This window comes from Pocillopora verrucosa, chromosome 10, assembly GCF_036669915.1.
Source record: "Pocillopora verrucosa isolate sample1 chromosome 10, ASM3666991v2, whole genome shotgun sequence".
Lineage (NCBI taxonomy): Eukaryota > Metazoa > Cnidaria > Anthozoa > Scleractinia > Pocilloporidae > Pocillopora > Pocillopora verrucosa.
In genome coordinates this window covers 877,789-896,731 of record NC_089321.1, presented here as the reverse complement: position 1 = coordinate 896,731, position 18,943 = coordinate 877,789, and the positions used below count along the sequence as shown (strand labels likewise).

General features: G+C 38.1%; 2 protein-coding genes across 4 annotated transcripts; one reads left to right on the top strand and one right to left on the bottom strand.

The window, feature by feature from the left end:
• LOC131800091 (low molecular weight phosphotyrosine protein phosphatase-like) lies at positions 1–834 on the top strand. Its single transcript, XM_059117773.2, has one exon. The coding sequence runs from the start codon at positions 14–16 to the stop codon at positions 491–493; it is 480 nt and encodes a 159-aa protein (XP_058973756.1). The 5' UTR covers positions 1–13; the 3' UTR covers positions 494–834.
• Positions 835–4,048: 3,214 nt separating this feature from the next.
• LOC131800090 (neuropilin-2-like) lies at positions 4,049–15,910 on the bottom strand. 3 transcript variants are annotated; one of them, XM_066173760.1, is made up of 10 exons: positions 15,811–15,910; positions 15,342–15,524; positions 15,182–15,254; positions 12,411–12,736; positions 10,004–10,142; positions 9,374–9,699; positions 8,588–8,726; positions 7,708–8,281; positions 6,368–6,678; positions 4,049–5,503 (listed from the first exon to the last, which is right to left on the bottom strand). In XM_066173760.1, the coding sequence occupies exons 2-10, from the start codon at positions 15,354–15,356 to the stop codon at positions 5,349–5,351; spliced, it is 2,058 nt and encodes a 685-aa protein (XP_066029857.1). In that variant the 5' UTR covers positions 15,357–15,524; positions 15,811–15,910; the 3' UTR covers positions 4,049–5,348. The 3 variants fall into 3 exon arrangements, with proteins under 3 accessions (XP_066029857.1, XP_058973755.2, XP_066029858.1); XM_059117772.2 differs by having other exon boundaries at positions 15,342–15,472; positions 15,811–15,826; XM_066173761.1 differs by lacking the exons at positions 15,182–15,254; positions 15,811–15,910 and having other exon boundaries at positions 15,342–15,602.
• Positions 15,911–18,943: the final 3,033 nt, after the last annotated feature.

Below are 18,943 nucleotides of genomic sequence, written 5' to 3'. Positions count from 1 at the left end.
CTTCCAATCTAAGATGGCGGATTCTAACAAAAATCGCAAAATCCTGTTCGTTTGTCTCGGGAATATTTGTCGTTCTCCATCCGCTGAAGCAATCTTTAGACACCTTGTACAGGAACGCGACGATAGAAATCAATGGGAGATCGACAGCGCTGGAATTCTTGATCTCCACGAAGGACTTCGCTCAGACAAGCGAGGGTTGCAAGTATTGAAGAAACATGGAATCGTGAATAATCACCGAGCAAGGCAAGTTCACGAAGATGATTTTCGTCGTTTCGATGTAATACTGGCCTTTGATGACAGCAATGTACGTGATCTGAATGAAACTTTTAAGCCAACCGATGGAACTGCGCGAGCGGAGGTAAAACTGTTTGGAACATATGATCCCAAAGGAGAGTTGATAATTCACGATCCTTACTATGGAGACATTTCAGATTTTGAAGTCATGTTCGATCATGTTTACAGATGCTGTGTAGAATTTCTGAGACAATATTAACGAAGGAATTGATGATTTTTCAGCCATTAGGTCTACAATGTGTTACAATTTATTTTCAATCAAATCGACAAACTTTTGGTGAACATCAGCCACACAAGCAGTAGCCTCTATGATTCATTTGTCACAAATACAGATATATGCTCGGATATTTCTTATTTTTCCCTCTTCAAGAATTCCCCCCTCCTTTATATCTAGGGGTAGTGCTAGTGAAGTTGGTAACAACCCTCCAAAAACCTACCAAATCACTAGACTCAACAAAGACAGTAAAAGATATGTAAACAATAATGATCCTAACGACAATAATAAATAATTTATCTTTCTGACAATAAAGAGGATGTAAAGGGATCAAAGGCAAAAAATTGTAGTATTTATCACTAAATCATTTGAAGAAAGCAGAAAGTATAGTAATATATATATATATATATAAATATAAATATATATATAGATATATATATATATATCTATATATATATATATATAAATATTATGAGAGGAAAAAAGGACGTAACTACATTTCCCGACAAGCCTGTTTCGTGAATCGCTTCACTCTTCAGGGGTTTAATGAAAGAATATTCATGTGACTATCGTTTATATACTAGGAAAATTTGCATAATACGCGGTAAACTTAAAAACTTTAAAGTTCAGCTGTTGCGTAGCAACGCTTTGTTTCTGTGTCGGCACGAAGATACGAGTTCGTTACGCTTATTTAGTGATGAGAGGTCGGGTCGGTAAATTATAAGGAATTTTTCTTTTAGGCAGAGGTTGCATCTTTTACTGGAGCTGTTGTAGGGAGAGTTAGATGATAAGACGCGCCATGAGATAGATCTCATGGCGCGTCTTATCATCTAACTCTCCCTACAACAGCTCCAGTAAAAGATGCAACCTCTGCCTAAAAGAAAAATTCCTTATAATTTACCGACCCGACCTCTCATCACTAAATAAGCGTAACGAACTCGTATCTTCATGCCGACACAGAAACAAAGCGTTGCTACGCAACAGCTGAACTTTAAAGTTTTTAAGTTTACCGCGTATTATGCAAATTTTCCTAGTATATAAACGATGGTCACATGAATATTCTTTCATTAAACCCCTGAAGAGTGAAGCGATTCACGAAACAGGCTTGTCGGGAAATGTAGTTACGTCCTTTTTTCCTCTCATAATATTTATTCTGCTCTGCTTCAACGTATTGAGCACTCCGCCCACGCTCCTTTAAATCGTGACGATGGCGGTCTGCTTCCTGACGCCTATTTACACCTCGTCAGAAAAAAGGCCGCTAATTAGCGATCATATAAAAGGACCTCTTGTTGCAGCGTTTAGATCACCCCTGATGAAGGCACTAGACAGGAGTGTCGAAACGTTGGGTCTATGAATTGTAACTTCTTCGGTTACATTCATTAAATCTGCAAACCAGTGTAGCTTCAAACTATGTCTGATTGTCCACCTGGTTGCCGTGTGAACTTTAATATATTGTATTGAGCACTGTTCCACGCGAAAATCGACTTGCAGACTTCCTATATATATATATATATATATATATATATATATATATATATATATATATATATATATATATATATATAAATGTGTGGGTAGAGACTACCTTGGCATAAAGTACTCCATGCTGTGGTAGCAGAGCTGAGTATATATAAGTGAAAGAATCAAAGAGGACGCATCGATTCTCTGTTACTCTGAGTTTCGCGCCTAAGCGCTCGTCAGACAGACGTCAGTATACTCGACTTGACCCGTTAGACGTCAGTATACTTAGCTCTGCTACCACAGCATTGAGCACTATATGCTAAGGTAGACTCTCCCCCCACATTCATTTATGTATGTATATATATAGATAGATAGATATAGATTTAGATAATAGATATATAAAGAGAAAATGAAATGCTCCTATGAAAAATTTTCTGGCCTGATTACCACAGGAATGCCAGTTTCGCTGAACCAGGAGCTCAGGTTTTTTTCATAAAGTGACACTCAGTGGCTCTGAAAGTTTAAGTCTATCTGTTCGACATATTAATTCATGCATTTAAACACGCACTGACTCAAAAATTAAACCTCGACTTCGTTTCGGTCCATGAAAACGTAAAACTAAAAAGAACTCAGCCAATGTCTCGCCGATAACTTTCTCTCTTCTTGAATCTCCGTTAACGCTTCACAGTAACACAACGTACCTAAGAACGAAAATTTGATGCTGGCCAAGTAAGGGACTGAAGGTAACCCAAACGCGAGATCGGCTACGACATGAAATACTTAACCCTTTGAATCGAATCAGTGATTGACAGGGAAATCCTATCATTTTAAGTCCCGTGTTCCTGCGAAATTTCAACATGGTTTTATCTAGTAGGAAACGGTGGTAAGAAACCGTTTACGATAGCGAAGCTCGCAAGCGCAATTCTCGTATCCTTAGTTTGACTGAGTGTTGGTTAATCGGAGGTACGGCAGTAGGTCAACAATCATCTTCTTTTGAACGCATTTTTAATTGGCATTAACGATGGAAGATTCTCCGAGGAATGTCGCGTAGTTACATAGAAGAACGAACAGATAGACCAAGATTATTACGCTGATTTGACAAGATGATTTGGTTTTATCAACTGAGTTGATGATGTAAATTGGCCACAATGAAGGATTTCAAAGCTGACGTTTCGAGCGCTTGCATTCAAACAAAACGCTGGCTTAGTCTGGGAACTCAACGTTTAGTCTAGCAGACTCATCCTTCCTCAGTTTGATGGGTTAAGGTGAATTTGTAATGATGGTAATTGAAAGATTTCTTCATTAATCAATATAGGTTGGTTACCGATGGGTTTCCAGAACTGAAACTAATATGAATGCCAGATAGGGTAACCCTGTCAGCCGGGGTGACAATTTGCCATGTAAACGTGTCAAGGTGAGGTAACCCGCCTAGCCGGGGTCCCGTTCATGGCAAAAAGCTTAAAAGTGAAACATGCATGTTTTAAAACTTTGTACATTTCCTAGCCGTCTCATCGCAGAAATCACCAGAAACCGCAACAGACACACAAGGAGTGTAAAATGTTTACATTTCAGAATATTTAGCGTTGTAAATCGACCATATTTGGTTTCCCAAACTATTCCGTATAACGTATTAAGTCAACGGTTCCTCGCGTAACCTAACACCGCGTAACACAACGCGTAACGCTTTCATGAATAAATACACATGTGTCCGAGAATTAATTTATCTTTCGCCTTTCTCGAGATGTGAGCTTGGGATGCCTCTGCTCAAACTCCTTAATTGCAAGCGCAACAACAACCTCGAGAAACCTCACCCCAGCACCCCGGGGTTGCAAGATTGTATGTAAACGCGTTTTATTTTTCGACCACGGCTAGCCGGGTTACCTCACCTACCTGGGGTCCCCCACCTCCATGTAAACAGGCCATAGATCAAGTACAAAACCTGGAAAAATCACTCGTTCATGGTAACTGGATATAGTTTCGATTTGGAGTAAAATGAAAACCGTAAATGTGCATGAGAGAAACTCTATCAGAGTTTCGATAATTTTTCATGGCGAGTAAAACCCATAAAATAGATTTTATACTTGTTTTATTTTAACAGCAGCAAGCTACCAGTATTGTACCTCAAGACAAAATTGACAGCATTGCTACATTTATGACCAAGTGGAGTGTTTTTAGACTGATAAATCAGTTTGTTATTTTAAGAAAATAATTCTACCGCGCTCAAAAAGAAAAAATATATCAAAAGTAAAAAGAACCTTAAGCTATTATGCTTTCTACTTATTACTCGTTTAAAAATAATACTAAAAGCTTTGCATCATTAATTTGTTTAGATCACATGTTTTTGGTATCATGGAACAGTAATCAAATTTTGTGCAGCCTTGCAAACTGAACTCTGTTGACCGACTATACCTTGACAAGCAAAAGTGTTTCTTGTGATGGCAGAGGTTAAGTTTTAAGACTACTCAAAATTTTAGGGATGAAAGTGAGCTTGAACTTGAGAAATACGATTCTTAAGCATTAAAACACTACATAATATCTTTCAATATGTCAGATAATGACACACTTCTACTCAGACTTTGAACAGACATTTGTATTTCAGGTCTAAACATCAAGAAATCAAAGCATACCAGAAGAGATTGTTAGGAATAGGAAAACTTGAATGATAAAAAATGTCCTAATTTTTCTTTGTCTTCAAAGCTCCAGAAACAGACAAATTAAGCCCACAAAAACAACTTATGGATGATTCTCTTAATCTTAGATTTGAACAATCTAGATCCAGGAATACTATGACAGTACGCTTTGATCTCATCAGTGTTATAATATTCATCGTTGATTGAAAATTTTCTCAATTGATCTGTTTCCTAAACAACTACTCATTCAGCACTTTGCGATTTCACGCAGCTTGATCTTGAGAATTCACGCCATCCTGCAAGCCAATCAGATACGAAACTGGAATCAATTTTGCCCCCGATCGATCGCGTTTTTCCGCGCCAGAAGGAGTCTATACTTATCAATGTTGAGTTCTAATCCACGCTCCTGTTTCTGATTAGCTGTTATGATTTTTCCTTATTGTTGTGTCGGGGGGGGGGGGGGGGAAGGGGGAGGGAGGTGGGAAGGGGTTACAACAACACTGAAGTTCAATCGAAAAGCGCTGTAATTCCTACACTAAGAAATTGTAATTATGAAGTCTAATGATTGGTGACACCGAGAAGACAGAAAGATCGAGGTAATTAACACAAGTTTTTTGGAAGCTGGTCTACTTGTGAAACACTGAATCCCTATAGAGAATTTAAAGCGAGGTGACTGTGCATCTAAGCGTATGTATTTCTCAAACTCAAGTGTCCTTTGAGGCCGGTTCAGTCCAGTCCAGTCTGTATTATCAATGTTCAGGCTCTTGCTTCTCATGACCACTGAAAACCTCTGCAGCAGACCGCCTGTCTCGTAACTTCTTAAAAATTACCAGTCCAGTTCCCACGGCCACCAAGCAAGCAACGCATATCATTACCAAACCTACTACGAAGGTAGTATCAGAAGCTAGAGAGGTAAGAAGGTAATAGATAAGTTAAGTACAGCAGACAGGTATCAAGATATCATACAGACATTTTTTTGTATGGGTAGTTAAATCATCGCTACATCTGACCATCTTGAGCAACTCTGGGTTTATCTTTTTGAAGTCCAAGGATTGCTTGACTGTTTGTTTATTGTGTTATTTACACGATGCTGGTCTTAGGGCTGGAGGGAAATGTTGATGTTGGAAGGCTATACTCATTTTAAGGCCCGTGTTAGAGGTCTTTCCCTTTTCCGTTGTGGTACTCAACCGAAAATGCAATAATTTTGATATGTTGGCAAGATCACCGTGCTATTCCTCCAGCTCCAACATTTCTGCAGACCATCACAAACTAAAAGCAGACGCAAAGTCTCAAGGAACCTTTTGATGAACAAATCAGAGATTCTTTACCTATGCACGATAAAGGCAGTGATGCTACCTTTGAGGTTTTAAGTGATCTATCAAGATTGATGATGGTCATCTTTTCAAGGGCCTGATAATGAGAGGAGCTGGAAACCTAAGACCCACCCAAAAAGAAAAAAAAACAAAAACAAAAAGAAAAAAAGGAGAAGAAAGCAAAGACAAAAACAAAACAAAAAAAACAAAACAAACAAACATGACAGCCATCAGCGTTGAAGGTTGCAGGAAAATGGTCTTCTTTTTTAGGTTCTTCGAGCGCCGCGCGGCTACTGTAGTCACACCAGTAATTCACGCCGACAAAGGCAACCTCCGGCTTCTAATCATGATTTCGGAGAACAAAATCACATTTTGAGTTATAGGCGTGACTTAATTCCTTGTACAGTATAGCATATTTCTTCGGGAACGTTTTATTTTAAAGTTTGCGCACTCACCATTCATCTCGTCACTGGCTCCATCATTGCTTTTCTTCTCTTCTTTCTTCTTGCTAACAAGAAGGAGTGGACCCTGGGCCAAGGAATACGCCGCATCCATCTTGTGATCGCTAACTTGACGTTTCCCTCGGTTACCTGCAGGACACTTCTTCGCACACTGGGAATCTGGGTCGGTTGCGTTGCATACGATCACGTGGCAGTGAACAAAGACAAACGAATCAGTACCGATGAATTTAGCGGTGTCAAGGCTAAACCGCTGAAAGTTGATCGAGGGAGCAGGATGGTAGATCACAGAGGGATAGTTTGGACATCTAAAAAGAAAAATCCCAAGTTACAACCCAGTTTATATTGCTGTTTAGGGAATTCAGTCAAACAAATAGAAATCACTGCTACCTTTCTTCTACCTCTAAGTCGATTACACCTTGATCCATTTGGACCAAAGAACGAGATGTTGTCAGAAGAGGACCTACGCCGTGTTGTTCAACTTATTGATTTGTTTCGCATAATATTGCGTTTCCGTAATGCGCATGATTTTCGCGAAATTTTCGCATGCAACGTGGCAGGCATTAAAAGATAGCTGTTTTTGTACAGGGCCAGATTTTGCGAGAGCTATAAGTGCGGGTCATTTTCTATAGCGCAAATTTGGTGACCTGTCTTTGAAATACATTTCCCTGAAAAACAGATACATACCACTTACCAAAGCAGAACAAAAACCAAATGGGAGACATGAATAATAAATTTAATAAGTAGATGCTAGAATCATTGTAAATTTATCAAGGAGCTTTATCAAGTTTAAAGATTTTGATTACCTTGACAATTCACATACCTATTACATCCATTTTTAAATCACCGGTGATCCTTGCACTCTGAATGGCCCTCATTGGTTAGATTTATTCACAAATCGCACCATTTTTCGCTCTTAATTGCACCTTTTCCCAATCAATGAAAAAGCTTTACTAAATCACCACAACCAGTCAAATTTCAAGGCTTGTCCAAAGTAACCAATCAAATTCATTAAAATAAAAAAACTCGATCAGTGCTGAATCAATAGAATATTTGAACAGACTGAAAAATTATTGTGTTTGAGCGATTGAATTTTGTGAGTTCACGATGAATGTATTTCACTGTGGATAAATACTTGTGATATCAAATCAAGCTCGTGCTGCGCGCTCGTTCGATTTTGAAATCACGCTTATGATTTCAGACCAAATTACACTTCTCTAAGTTCAATTCTTCTTTTCACTTCTCTAAGTTCAATTACCATTATTAAGGAGAGCGAGCTCTGGCTCTAAAATAAAGTTTAACCGACACAAAAAGAAATAATCAAATACTTGGCTCACCCTTTTGAAATAAATTCATACTTCTGTGCATTTTCTCTATCATGTGTGGGCGTGGTATAACATCGATCAGCTATAATTGACAGCCGCTCATCAGTTATCACTGATACCTCCAAGAAAAGACGTTTCTTCGTCACAAAGAGAGGAAAATCCTCTTCCTTGTAAGGAATCTCAAATTTCTTGTCAGGGAACATATTCAAAAAAAGAGTAAAGTTCCCTTCCCCCTCTTCACTAATTATTACTTTTTTGTGGACTGCTCTCCAACCGACCGATGACACCACACCATGACTGGAAAAAAAACAGCTGAACTGTATTTTCAGCTCACGTATCTTGGCATTTTTGGAAGCTGTGGGGACTTTCAAGACCACGTTGGAGTAAACGACAGCCGTAGCCGTGTGTCTGCGTGTAGTTTTACACCCGATCAGCGGTGCCGTTAGACTGTAATAAGTGTTGTCTTCTTCAGCTTTGCATTTCGTGTCCAGGAGCCGGAGATGCTCACGGTTAATACCAGGAAGGAGGGTCTTAGGAATGTGTATTGTCATGTTGTTGCGGTTGCATTGTAGCTTCGCTGACGGATCTATATTCCAGTTACAAAGTCAATGTTAGTGTTGGTCGACGAATACGACTTTGTGATGAGTATGCCGAGAACCGATGTATTCACCGTGCCGTGAATATGTATTATTTCGCTCTTAATACCCAAGATGTTAAATTTGGCGCAAAAATAAAGCAAACCTGATTAAAATTAGATACTTTGGTCGCTAAATAGATCAATTAGTCAGTCAGTATTTCGATCGTTCATTTGGTCGTTCTTTCCGTCCGTCTTCATTCGGTGGCTCGGTTGGTCAGTCAGTAACTCATCACACACATCATGTGGAAGTCATACCTAAGCAACCGAAGAGCTCCATTCGAAGCGAGATTTGGACAGACCACTCTGTCGGTCTTAATCTAATAAAACGTGCTTTGATCGGAGGGTACAAATGGTGGTACACAATACTGTCTGAGTCTTTATTTCCTTCAAAGACCTAACGATGAAAATAAATAATTGAACGATAAAACCAGAAAATAATGCAAGGAAGAGGCATATTTCTCTTTACACAACAACGAAGATGTTTGACATCTTTTATTGGGTTCAGAGCGAAACTGGCCATGACTACGACTAAGGGTCGATATAATGTTTTAAATTAAAATAGGAGGCCACTTGGCATTGTTAGACTCAGTAAGAGAGGCCCGTGCATTTCCCGCCTTTGAAAAGTTTCAGATTTTGTGCCTCATTCTTTGTGCTTCCCCTACCTTTCATCAGAACCCTGTCTACTCAAAATTAAATAGTGCACTATCCTCTGTCGTAATAATAAATGTATTTGGGTCGTTACGAAAGATCAGGAGAAAAATTTGAAACGGCATTTGTCTCCAAATCAAGTCAGAGCCTAGAGTCTTTGTGTATAATCATCCGCTGATCAAGGTTTCCCTACCATGCGTGATAGAAAAATACCTTCACGCCTGGTTTTATTCCTTTTTCGTCTCTTTTTACTAAAACTCTTTCTCCTCAAAGTTAAACTTAATTCGAGGCCAATACTTATACCAATCTGAAGATGAGCCGGAAAAAACCTTACCACTTCAGGGCCGTCTTTTGTTCCCAACAGAATAAAGAGATATTTAAAGACAGCCTCACCTTTGGCGGACTCTGATCGGATTGTCCGTAATAGTGAAAGTTCACTCCATCGTCGCTGTACTGCAGCTTATATTTAGTCACCCACTGGCCGTAACCATTTCGCCCTTGTGTCGCTATTCCTTTCACTACAGTGTACTTTCTAAGATCCACTTGAATCCACTGATTGGCAGCGGTATAGCCTGCTGACCATCCTCCCTGCTCTTTTGCACTTGCCCTAAAGTTCAACCTTCCAAACTTTGCAGCATGCTGAACGCTAAACTCTGAAGAGGCGGTGATTTGAGCATCTTTTATCCCTCCTTTCTCCATACCCAGAGGTGTCAAACACCCTATAAATCAAGAGAGAAGGACCTGAGGGTGTTTTTAAGTAGTTATTCAAAGATTGCATCCTCAACTAAGACGTCAGAATGGAATGCAAGTCAGTCAGTCAGTCAGTCAAATAGTCGCTCAATCTTTTATTCTTCCAGCATTCGGTTCATTCTTCATTTTAACAATTCGTTTGTTCGTCTATTCGTCATTCGGTCATGATCGGCTAGTCTAGTCTGGAAGACAGTAAGTCGCTCAGCCAGTCTCTTAAAGACTGAAAGACATTTAACAAAGTATTTCTTTACATACATAAGGTGAAATTGATACCTAAACAGCCATACAGCTCCATCCTGAGTGAGATGTGACCATAATAGGTTGCAGGTCTGAGCCTGATGAAACGAGCTTGAATCGGTGGGTGTAACTTGTGATAAACAATGCTCTCGGAGTCTGTATTTCCACTGAATCGCTAAATATACATAAAAAAATGTTTAGAAAGCCACAAACTGGTTACATAAATATCGGTTTATTGTGTAAATCGAGAAACACTTACAAGCTAGTGTCCAGTTGTTACGCAGGCTTTTTGACCGCGCGAGATCGAGGTTCGAAAATAGCGCGAGCTTTTAAAGTGTCAACGTGCAAAACAAACGGCTCGATACGATCGCACGATTGTTATCTGAAATGATGAGTTAGAAACAGTTTAACACAAAAAAGTTTCTATGTGGTGGAATCTAGGGTTTCCAGCTACTGCATTCGTAATATTCATAGGCCTTCTACGCCCGAAAAAGAGGTCAACCGAAAAGAAAACACAGAGGGAAAGATTGCAAAAAGCCGGGCGATTCGAAAGTCTACGCATGCTCAGATACCGATCTTGGCGTAATGTTTTGCGACAAAGGCAATAAGGATCTTTCGAGTAAGATTTATCGCGTTTCCTTTGGTGGAATTTCTTTAGATTTGCTGTACCGTTAAACATACTTGTGCCCTTCTTAGTGCCTGTTGGAAAAAGAAATTCATATTACCAAATTTGAGATAGAGGAAAAAAATCCCCAAAATTGCAAATAGCGAGGAAACTTCCTTTATAACCCCTAATTTTTTCGGCTTTTAAATGATTGGCAGGACAAATTTCGCAAATTGTGAAAATTTTGAGAGATTTCACGGAAGAAAATTGAAGAAAATCAAAGGCAAAGCCAAATTATCGCTGGTGAGCGCCTCCCTTTGTGGAACCTTAGCTTAATAACGAAAATCATTTTGATAATATCTAATACAGCAAACGATAGTCCTAACCTTGCTCATCGCCCTTTTGATGGCTTTTAGTGACGTAGAAAAGCGAAAAGATGAAAATTTTTTAGAAAAACAATACGCTGGCGCTTGCGCCAACGTCGAGCAAAAACCCTATGGAGCCTCCTTAAGTGAATAACAATTGTTTTTGTGGAGTGATAAAAGTTTCTGTACTCAGTTTAAAAATTTGGTAGAATAAATGTTAAGAAAGACAAATAGTAATCTTAATGTCACCGTTGATTAAAGAATTTAAAACAAGATGGAAATAAGAGACCTAGAAGTTCTAATTTTCTTATGTTATTTTCAAAAGCCTTCAAAGATAGCGCTGAACTAATTTTGTCCGGTATTGAGTTTCATAATTTCGGTGCAATGTTCCTTCACGACTTATGCCGCAAGACGAAGTGTTGGTCTTTGGTAGCTTAAATGTAAGTTCGTCTCAGTTTGTATTTTGAGTGTTTCTCCTCATGCCATTTGCCCCGTACCATTTATCGACATTGGCAAGATCTGCATTTATAACGTATTCAATTTTTTCTGGCATGCCGTTGGCATAAAATATCGCTGTTTCGTCTATGTACGCTAATAGTCTGCTCTGTTTGGCGTAGTAAACAAGGCCATTCATAATCATATTTAAGTTCGGATATAACACGCGCTGTCATGGGTTGAAAGAGCGTGCTCTATCAGAGTACAAAACATAGAGCTGAGCTAAAGCTGTCACGACATCTGCCAGATTGTACTATGTCCGACCATTTCCCAGACTTCTCTCTAAGCTTTTTTCGTTAATTGATAGCAGTGAAATTTCGGAATGACTAAGCAGGCAAGTAGCAACACAAGAACCAAACAAAGGTTCGTAAACATGCCAAGAACTGTAATTTACGTTAAAAGAACGTGAGCTGAGACGAAAATCCTCGAAGAGAAAACGAATGGACATGTAGTGCGAGTTTTGAAGGTTTTCACGCTCAGTTAGATTGCAAGCTTACGCACTGTTATACAAATCAAGGACAGCTAACACTCGTTCATAGTACAGCTTTGTGTTCAAAAACAGAGCAAAACAGGAATTATTATAAGTATAGCCAGACTGGCATAACTGTTAATATTAATTATGACGGTATAAGAGCGACTGTGATCATGCTGACTTCCATTACGGCTAGCTCATCATGGCGATCTCCGGTCAACGCTGTGAAGCAAGCCTCAGAAATTACATCGGCCGCCCTTCAAGTATATAGTTAAAAAACGAATTTGACTCTGCGTCAAAGTATAATCCTTAAAATAAATTAAATAACATTAAAAAGTTTCTCAATCATATTTTTATACCAATCTAGTTTCTTTCACCTGCAAGGACCAGCAAACGCTATTTGCAAATAATGGACGTTTTTGAAAGTAGGTCTTGACTCAAATTAAGATAGCACTCGAAAGTAAATTAACAATAACTACGACTACGTCGGTTTTAAGCATTGCTTACCTTCGGTGAACTCTGTCCTTCTTCCTTATAATAAACAAAGGTAACTCCATCCTCGCTGTACTCAAGGTCATATGAGGTTACCCACTGGTAACCTATATTTCGTCCTTGTGTGGCTATCCCTGTCACAACACGGTATTTACCAAGATCCACCTGAAGCCATTGATATATATTATTTGTCCATGCTGACCATGCCCCTGCTTTGACTCCCAAGGCCTTGAAGTTCAACCTTCCCTGAACTGCGGCAAGATTCTCATTATATTCTGAAGAAGCAGTGATCTGAGCGTCTCTTATCTGTCTGTTCTCCATACCCATTGGTGCTGAACACGCTTTACACAAGAAAAAGAGAAATACTGATTGGACAAGATAAAATGACCAACATGATTAAAAGTGTCAAAAACATATTTCAAAAACATATCTCAAAAACTGCCCTTCAGTAAAAAATCAATACAGATCGCGGTAACTTAGATAAACTGTAATTTATCTGGCCTCTTTAAAACAAGTACATCTCTCAGTAAACTGCCATCATAAATTTAAAGTGACCTTCGGTAACCATGCAGCTATCGTAAAACCAGTGTAGCTCTCCATGAACTGCCTGCATAAAGTCAATGTAGCCTTATTGTTATCAGTTGCGAGTGAGTTGGCAGTCCTCATTTGAACTAGGATAATGTAAATAACGTACACTAATCGAAAACACGAGATTTGTTTACGGACGTTGAAAGAGATCAAAGGCACAAAAATATAATGATGAAAAAGATGAAAAAAAGAAAAAGAACGCAGACATAGTAATGAGCTGGAAAATATGGCTAGAATGATTAAACTACGTCGGCATGTTTACACTTCGTTTTTAACAGTGTACTATAATATATTTAACCTTGCAATAAAATCGAGCAATTAACATGACGTTATGGAATGATTTGTCGTTTTAAAAACAGAGAGGTGTCTAAAACTTTAAGCATGTCAAAACAAGGGGGTAAATAACGCATGACCTTCGCTGTATGTTAAACAACATGAATTGTTAAAGAATAGTTGAAGGTATTGATTTGAAGGAATCAGATTAGACGCACTGAAGTTGTTTGATATTTGATGCGATGATCCAGGCTTAGCAATGACTGAGTCTTATCAGTTTCAGCTTCGTAGGTTTAAATAAGTGTCAATTATTGAGTTGCCAGTAATCGGATCCTTGTGTTTGCGCAAAGATTTCTGGGATTGCCATTAGGCAAACATTTCAACTCGCTAGAGAAAAATGCATGGCGAAAGGTTATTTCGACGTCCAAAAAACAGTTTCTATGACAGATCATCGCTTTTTTGTCGTTGTTTTATCAGAATTGGGTGTGGGTAATATTGATACAAGAATAGCGCAGGGTTTTGTTCAAACAGTCGTGAAATATGTAGTAAAGTCTAACGATTAACTTTACTCCATGCGCAAGCGGTATAGTGGAATTCACATCGCGTGATGATCTCGGACTGTTGAAATATTGGTAATAAATTGCTAAGAAAAAATCAATAAAGCTTTTTCACTTTCATTTACGTGTGTTAAGTCTACTTCTTGCCTTTTTCTTGGCTTGGCAAAAAAAACCAACAAAAAAACAAAACAAAACAAAACAAAACGCTGCAACAACTACCTCGAGGTAACAGGAGATTGTAATGGTGTCTTTAAGCATTAATAAATATTATCGTTATACATTTAGTGATGTAAGACCTACATGGTCTCTTTTTTGTAATCAATGAGAGCGAACCAGCGTTAATAGTCGGCTCAAAACTAAACCTTACCTATGCGACGATCAATAGGTACAAATGGGTCGCTTAAAGAGCGATGTACAACTGAATATACGTCCACATTTTCTGCCAAACAAGATCCTCTAAGGACAAGGACTTCGAGGAGAAAAGTGGCAGCTCAAAAACCTTTAGATTTATCTCGACAAATTATCACTTGACTTAAGGATCTCCTATTGTTTTTATTGCTTATTTCATCCATCCAAAGAACAACAGCTTGGATAGTACAATTTCCATCTCCGCCGACGACGACTTCTCTCCTTTAGGAAGTATATTTCAGGCATCGTAGTTTGTTTATTTAATACATTAAAAAGTATGAAAACAGGCTTTACGCACAAAAATATAACTGAGAAGACTTAATTGAGTTATTTCCCTGCGATTCATGTCTAATTTTGTAATAATTATGTCGAGACCAATACGCGATGACGATCTCGCGAGGAGAGAACTTAATCGGTATATTTTAAAACATATTTCGTGGTAATGTCAACAAAAACTTGCACCTCCTCCATATCAACATTATCTTAATCCACTTGTGATAAAACTGCGGCGAAAAAGCGTTGATTTCTCTCCAAAATCATTTTTTTGGACGTCGAACCAACTTTTCGCCATATATTTCTCTCTAGCGAGTTGAAATGTTTGCCCCGTGGCGATCTCAGAAATCTTTTCGTAAACACAAGGACACGACTACTGGAAACTCTTTCAATAAAATCATAAACTGCAAGGCAGCAGAGAATATCATTACCCTCTCTAAAGAGTTATAGCTTTCTAATTTTGCTTTCTAATTTTGTCTTGTTGTAAAACCATCCCTCTCGGAAAATTAGAAAAAGCCTGTCTATTCCCTCGTATCTTTGCCAGAAGATATATAAGTCTTTCGACTGAAATTGGTCTCCATGCCACACTGCTTCGAAAACGTTTGGATTTCACAAGTTGTTGATTTGATGAAGCTAGGATAATAGACCTTTTGCAACGAATCTAAAGAAATCAACGATATCACTTACAAGATGAGGACGAGCACACAGGCGTAGCAAGGAATAACAGAAGCAGCATACTCACTAGCTTGGACGAATGAGCCTAAAGTAGGTGAGAAAATATATCACTTTGGGAAAATGAGTTAGCAACTGGTGTTCTCTACAAAGCAAAGTGAAAAAGTTACAATACCATTTGAACTGCCATGTTGTAAGCTCAGCTTTCCTGATATTTCCTGGTGGAATACTCTACCGCTCTTGCTTGCTTTGAAGTGATTCTTTTAGCTTCGGTTGGTATCACTTTATTCTACCAAAGGCCACCGCCTATGTTGAAAGGAACTTGAAATCGTGATAATGAACTTCGTATCAAAAATACCTGGGATGTTTACAATGAATGAAATATTAGAAGATCAAAAGAAGTCTTAACTTTTTATTGCAATTATTTTAACAGCGGGGTTGCCAGTTGTCATGCTCAGGAAGCAAGTTTTGCAGAGTTGTTTGAAGTTCTCTTGAGTCCTTCGTGATCATCGCAATTTTCTTTGATCTCTCGCAGTGATTTTCTTTTCCCAATCGTCGTTTAAGACAAAAAAGTTCATTAAAACAAGACTGTGGCCAAAAGAAACTTGGCGGATTTACTGACTCCTTTTCTGTGTGACACTCACCTCGCTGTTTGCACTTGCTGGATGTTATCTTAACGTCCCTGATTTGGATTTAAAATTGACTTTTTGCTTTTGCTGCGAATGTTTCTGATTAATTATTTGATTTATTTATTCCATCCCATTCCTATGTTTAAATCCTGCTTCCTAACCTATTCGTTGTTAACGTCCCAACCCAAGTTCCTGTGTTTTGTTTTTTTTTTTTTGATTCCCAACTGCCTAAAAAGTATCATACGGAAAACTGGTCCAAATCTGATAAAATTATATTTTGCTGTTGCTAAAGCAACATCTTGAAATGCACTTTTGCTTTTCATGAGGGGTCAGCTCAGCTGCTGATTGTAACTGATCTGCCAATGATCTTTACTTCCAGAATCGAGGATTCTCTGAAAAATGAGAAAAAACAGGGAAATCTAGCGCCGAGTATCAGTGAGATCTTGACTGCCTGTTAGCATATCTCTGTCCCTACGAGGAAACCGATCAACTTTCGCTAAATCTCATCGTGGTTCTTTTAGCTCGTTTCCTTCCAATGGGAAATGTCAACACTCCAATTTTGCTTTGTCTGACCCGAAAAAAATATGGTACAAAGTTTAACTTTTTATGCTTTTTTTTAAAATTTTTTTTTAATGTTTCATGTTTATAAGAACTCACAGAGCTTTGACATGCAATAAGAAGCTAAACGTTTCTTTACAATTCTCGTTTACACGTCCAAGTCTTAAGTTTTTTTTTGTGGATTAGAACGTCTGAAGGATAAACCCAAGCAGTGTACATGAGTTTCCCGCTTGTTTCTATTTTTATAACTCATATTTGTCATTCAATCTCATACTTAACTTAGTAGAGGATAAGTTACAGAATAGTTGAGAGCCAAGCATGTTCAGAAGGATCAATACTGGTTTCGACATTATGGCCTCCATCGACACAAAGATTTGTTATGGAAGGAGACAAATCTTTCCTAGGTGCCGCTGGACGGAAAGAAGCCCTGATTTATTTGCTGCATTGCGATCCAATTGACCTCGCATAACATATATAAGAGAATAAATTGATACTTATAGAAATGAATAAATGTATGAATAAATGAAATCGAATTTCAAAAACCAGGCCAGCAAAAACATTCCAGCTATCCGATTTGGTGAAAATGTCAATTGGGTGGCATTTCAAAAAGATGTATCGTTATTATCTGCCTTCCAAAGCTCTACCCGTTACAATTTTGAGTCATTCAAATTGCTCGATATTGTAAAGAATTGAACCGCTCGATCACTACCTCCCACCGCCTATTTAGCTGGACTGGAGAGTTAGATAATTCAATTTCTTTTAGCCGCTATATATTGAGTTTCTGCATGATGAATGAGGTTTAAAGCTGTTTATTTTCCCTGTGACTATTTATAGCTTCTGATGGACTTTCATCATTCTTGCACACGCTCAAAAGATCTTACTGATTATGCCTTGCTTTTTGACTGTTTTACCTCTCGTGAAGTTTAATATTCGTTGGTAATATTTCTTTTGCTTAGGGTTAGGATTTGGTTTTGTTTCCAGAGACATCTTCCTTGATCGCAAGGGTCACACGGCACAGTTTTTGAGCCACGTTAAAAGAGGAGATTAGAGCAAATATGAGAGTAAATTACAGTTGTGCGTCTATGGTACAGTGATGAGAAATTTGATTACTAATTTCCCTTACGGTTTAATCCAATTTTACACAACTCGACAAAAGCCACGAATCATTCCGTTAATTTCTGAAATACCAGCGCCAAAAACAAACATGAAAGGTGTTTTGATTGGTAGCTCAATAAATTATTACTTTGAGTCTAAGGCGACTAGAAATGGGTAAAATCGTTTTTTCATTGCTTAGGGTTTATTATTGCAATACAAAATTAAACCGCTTCAGTCCAACGCCATTCATGATATGGCATAGAAACAAGACATTAACCAAAGCAGTTGACCTCTTAATCTTAAATCTATCCCTGTGGCGAAAAAAAAGACCTTAGATACATTACAAATAAAGTAATCAGTCGAAAAGATATTTTTGTCAGTAATGTTTTCGAATCCCCACCTGTTTAAAATATCTTCACTATGCGTGTTGCTGTTTCTCTGGATTTATTTCGACACAAAAAAGCCACATAGGCTGAACTGAAAATGATTGGCTGCTGCATTGTAACTTGCTGACTTCAAAATCAAAGGACTATTTTTTTCAGCTCTGCTCAAGACTGCAGCGTCACGCAAGGTGTGATTTCAGATCTAAGAAAATTGGTCGAGGACTATGGATTGCGGAACAAAGGAGTGCGATAGAATTGGAAATATATTAACTGACAAAATATTTCATTTATGAAACACAGTAAACGTGTTAAAGTACCTGCCTCCCCTCTCCCTTGTAAGAAAGGAAAATGTTCATTACCAAATGAGGTACCTGGAAAACAATTCAATGCAACGACTGTATTGTTCGAATATCTCTTTGCGAAAGTTGAATATGCCTTTTTCAGATGATTATTTTCAGTTTTTTTTTTTATCTTGAGGACAAGTAGGATTCATGCAGTTGAGAATCAATTTCGAAGGAGCCTAAGTGCTCTTCGAATAACTCATCGTATGGAACTGTTTCGAGTAGACACAAGAAATAACAAAATATAAATAAATAAATAAATAAATAAATAAATAAATGACTTCCAACCAAAAACTACAGGCTCATTGAGTCAAGGATAATAAATATAATAGCTGGATAGAAGCAAGTAAACAGCCAAGATAACAAAACATGAACCATGCACAACGAACGAACAGAAACCGAAACAGAAATGATGAAATTCCGATAAACCCTCACCAATGCTTCTTCATCGGATCAGTTTTTTAGAACATTTCGGTTTATAACTTAGTTAAATAAGGAATAAATCCACGATACTTTGTCCAATCAGTAGAACGTAAGAGTTATGGCAATTTCAAACATCAAGCCAGGTTAAAGCATATTTGTCTAATTTTGGCGGAAAAAATCTCCCATAAAAATGGGACATGGAAAGTATCTTTTCTCTTTTTTTCTGCAACCTTGCCTTTTCTTATTCAACATCATGGACTTCTTTTCCCATTGTTTGTTTGTTCGCTTCTTTCTCTTTAAGTTCCATATCATTTTATAACTCTTTAATCCCCACTCCCAACTCCTCAC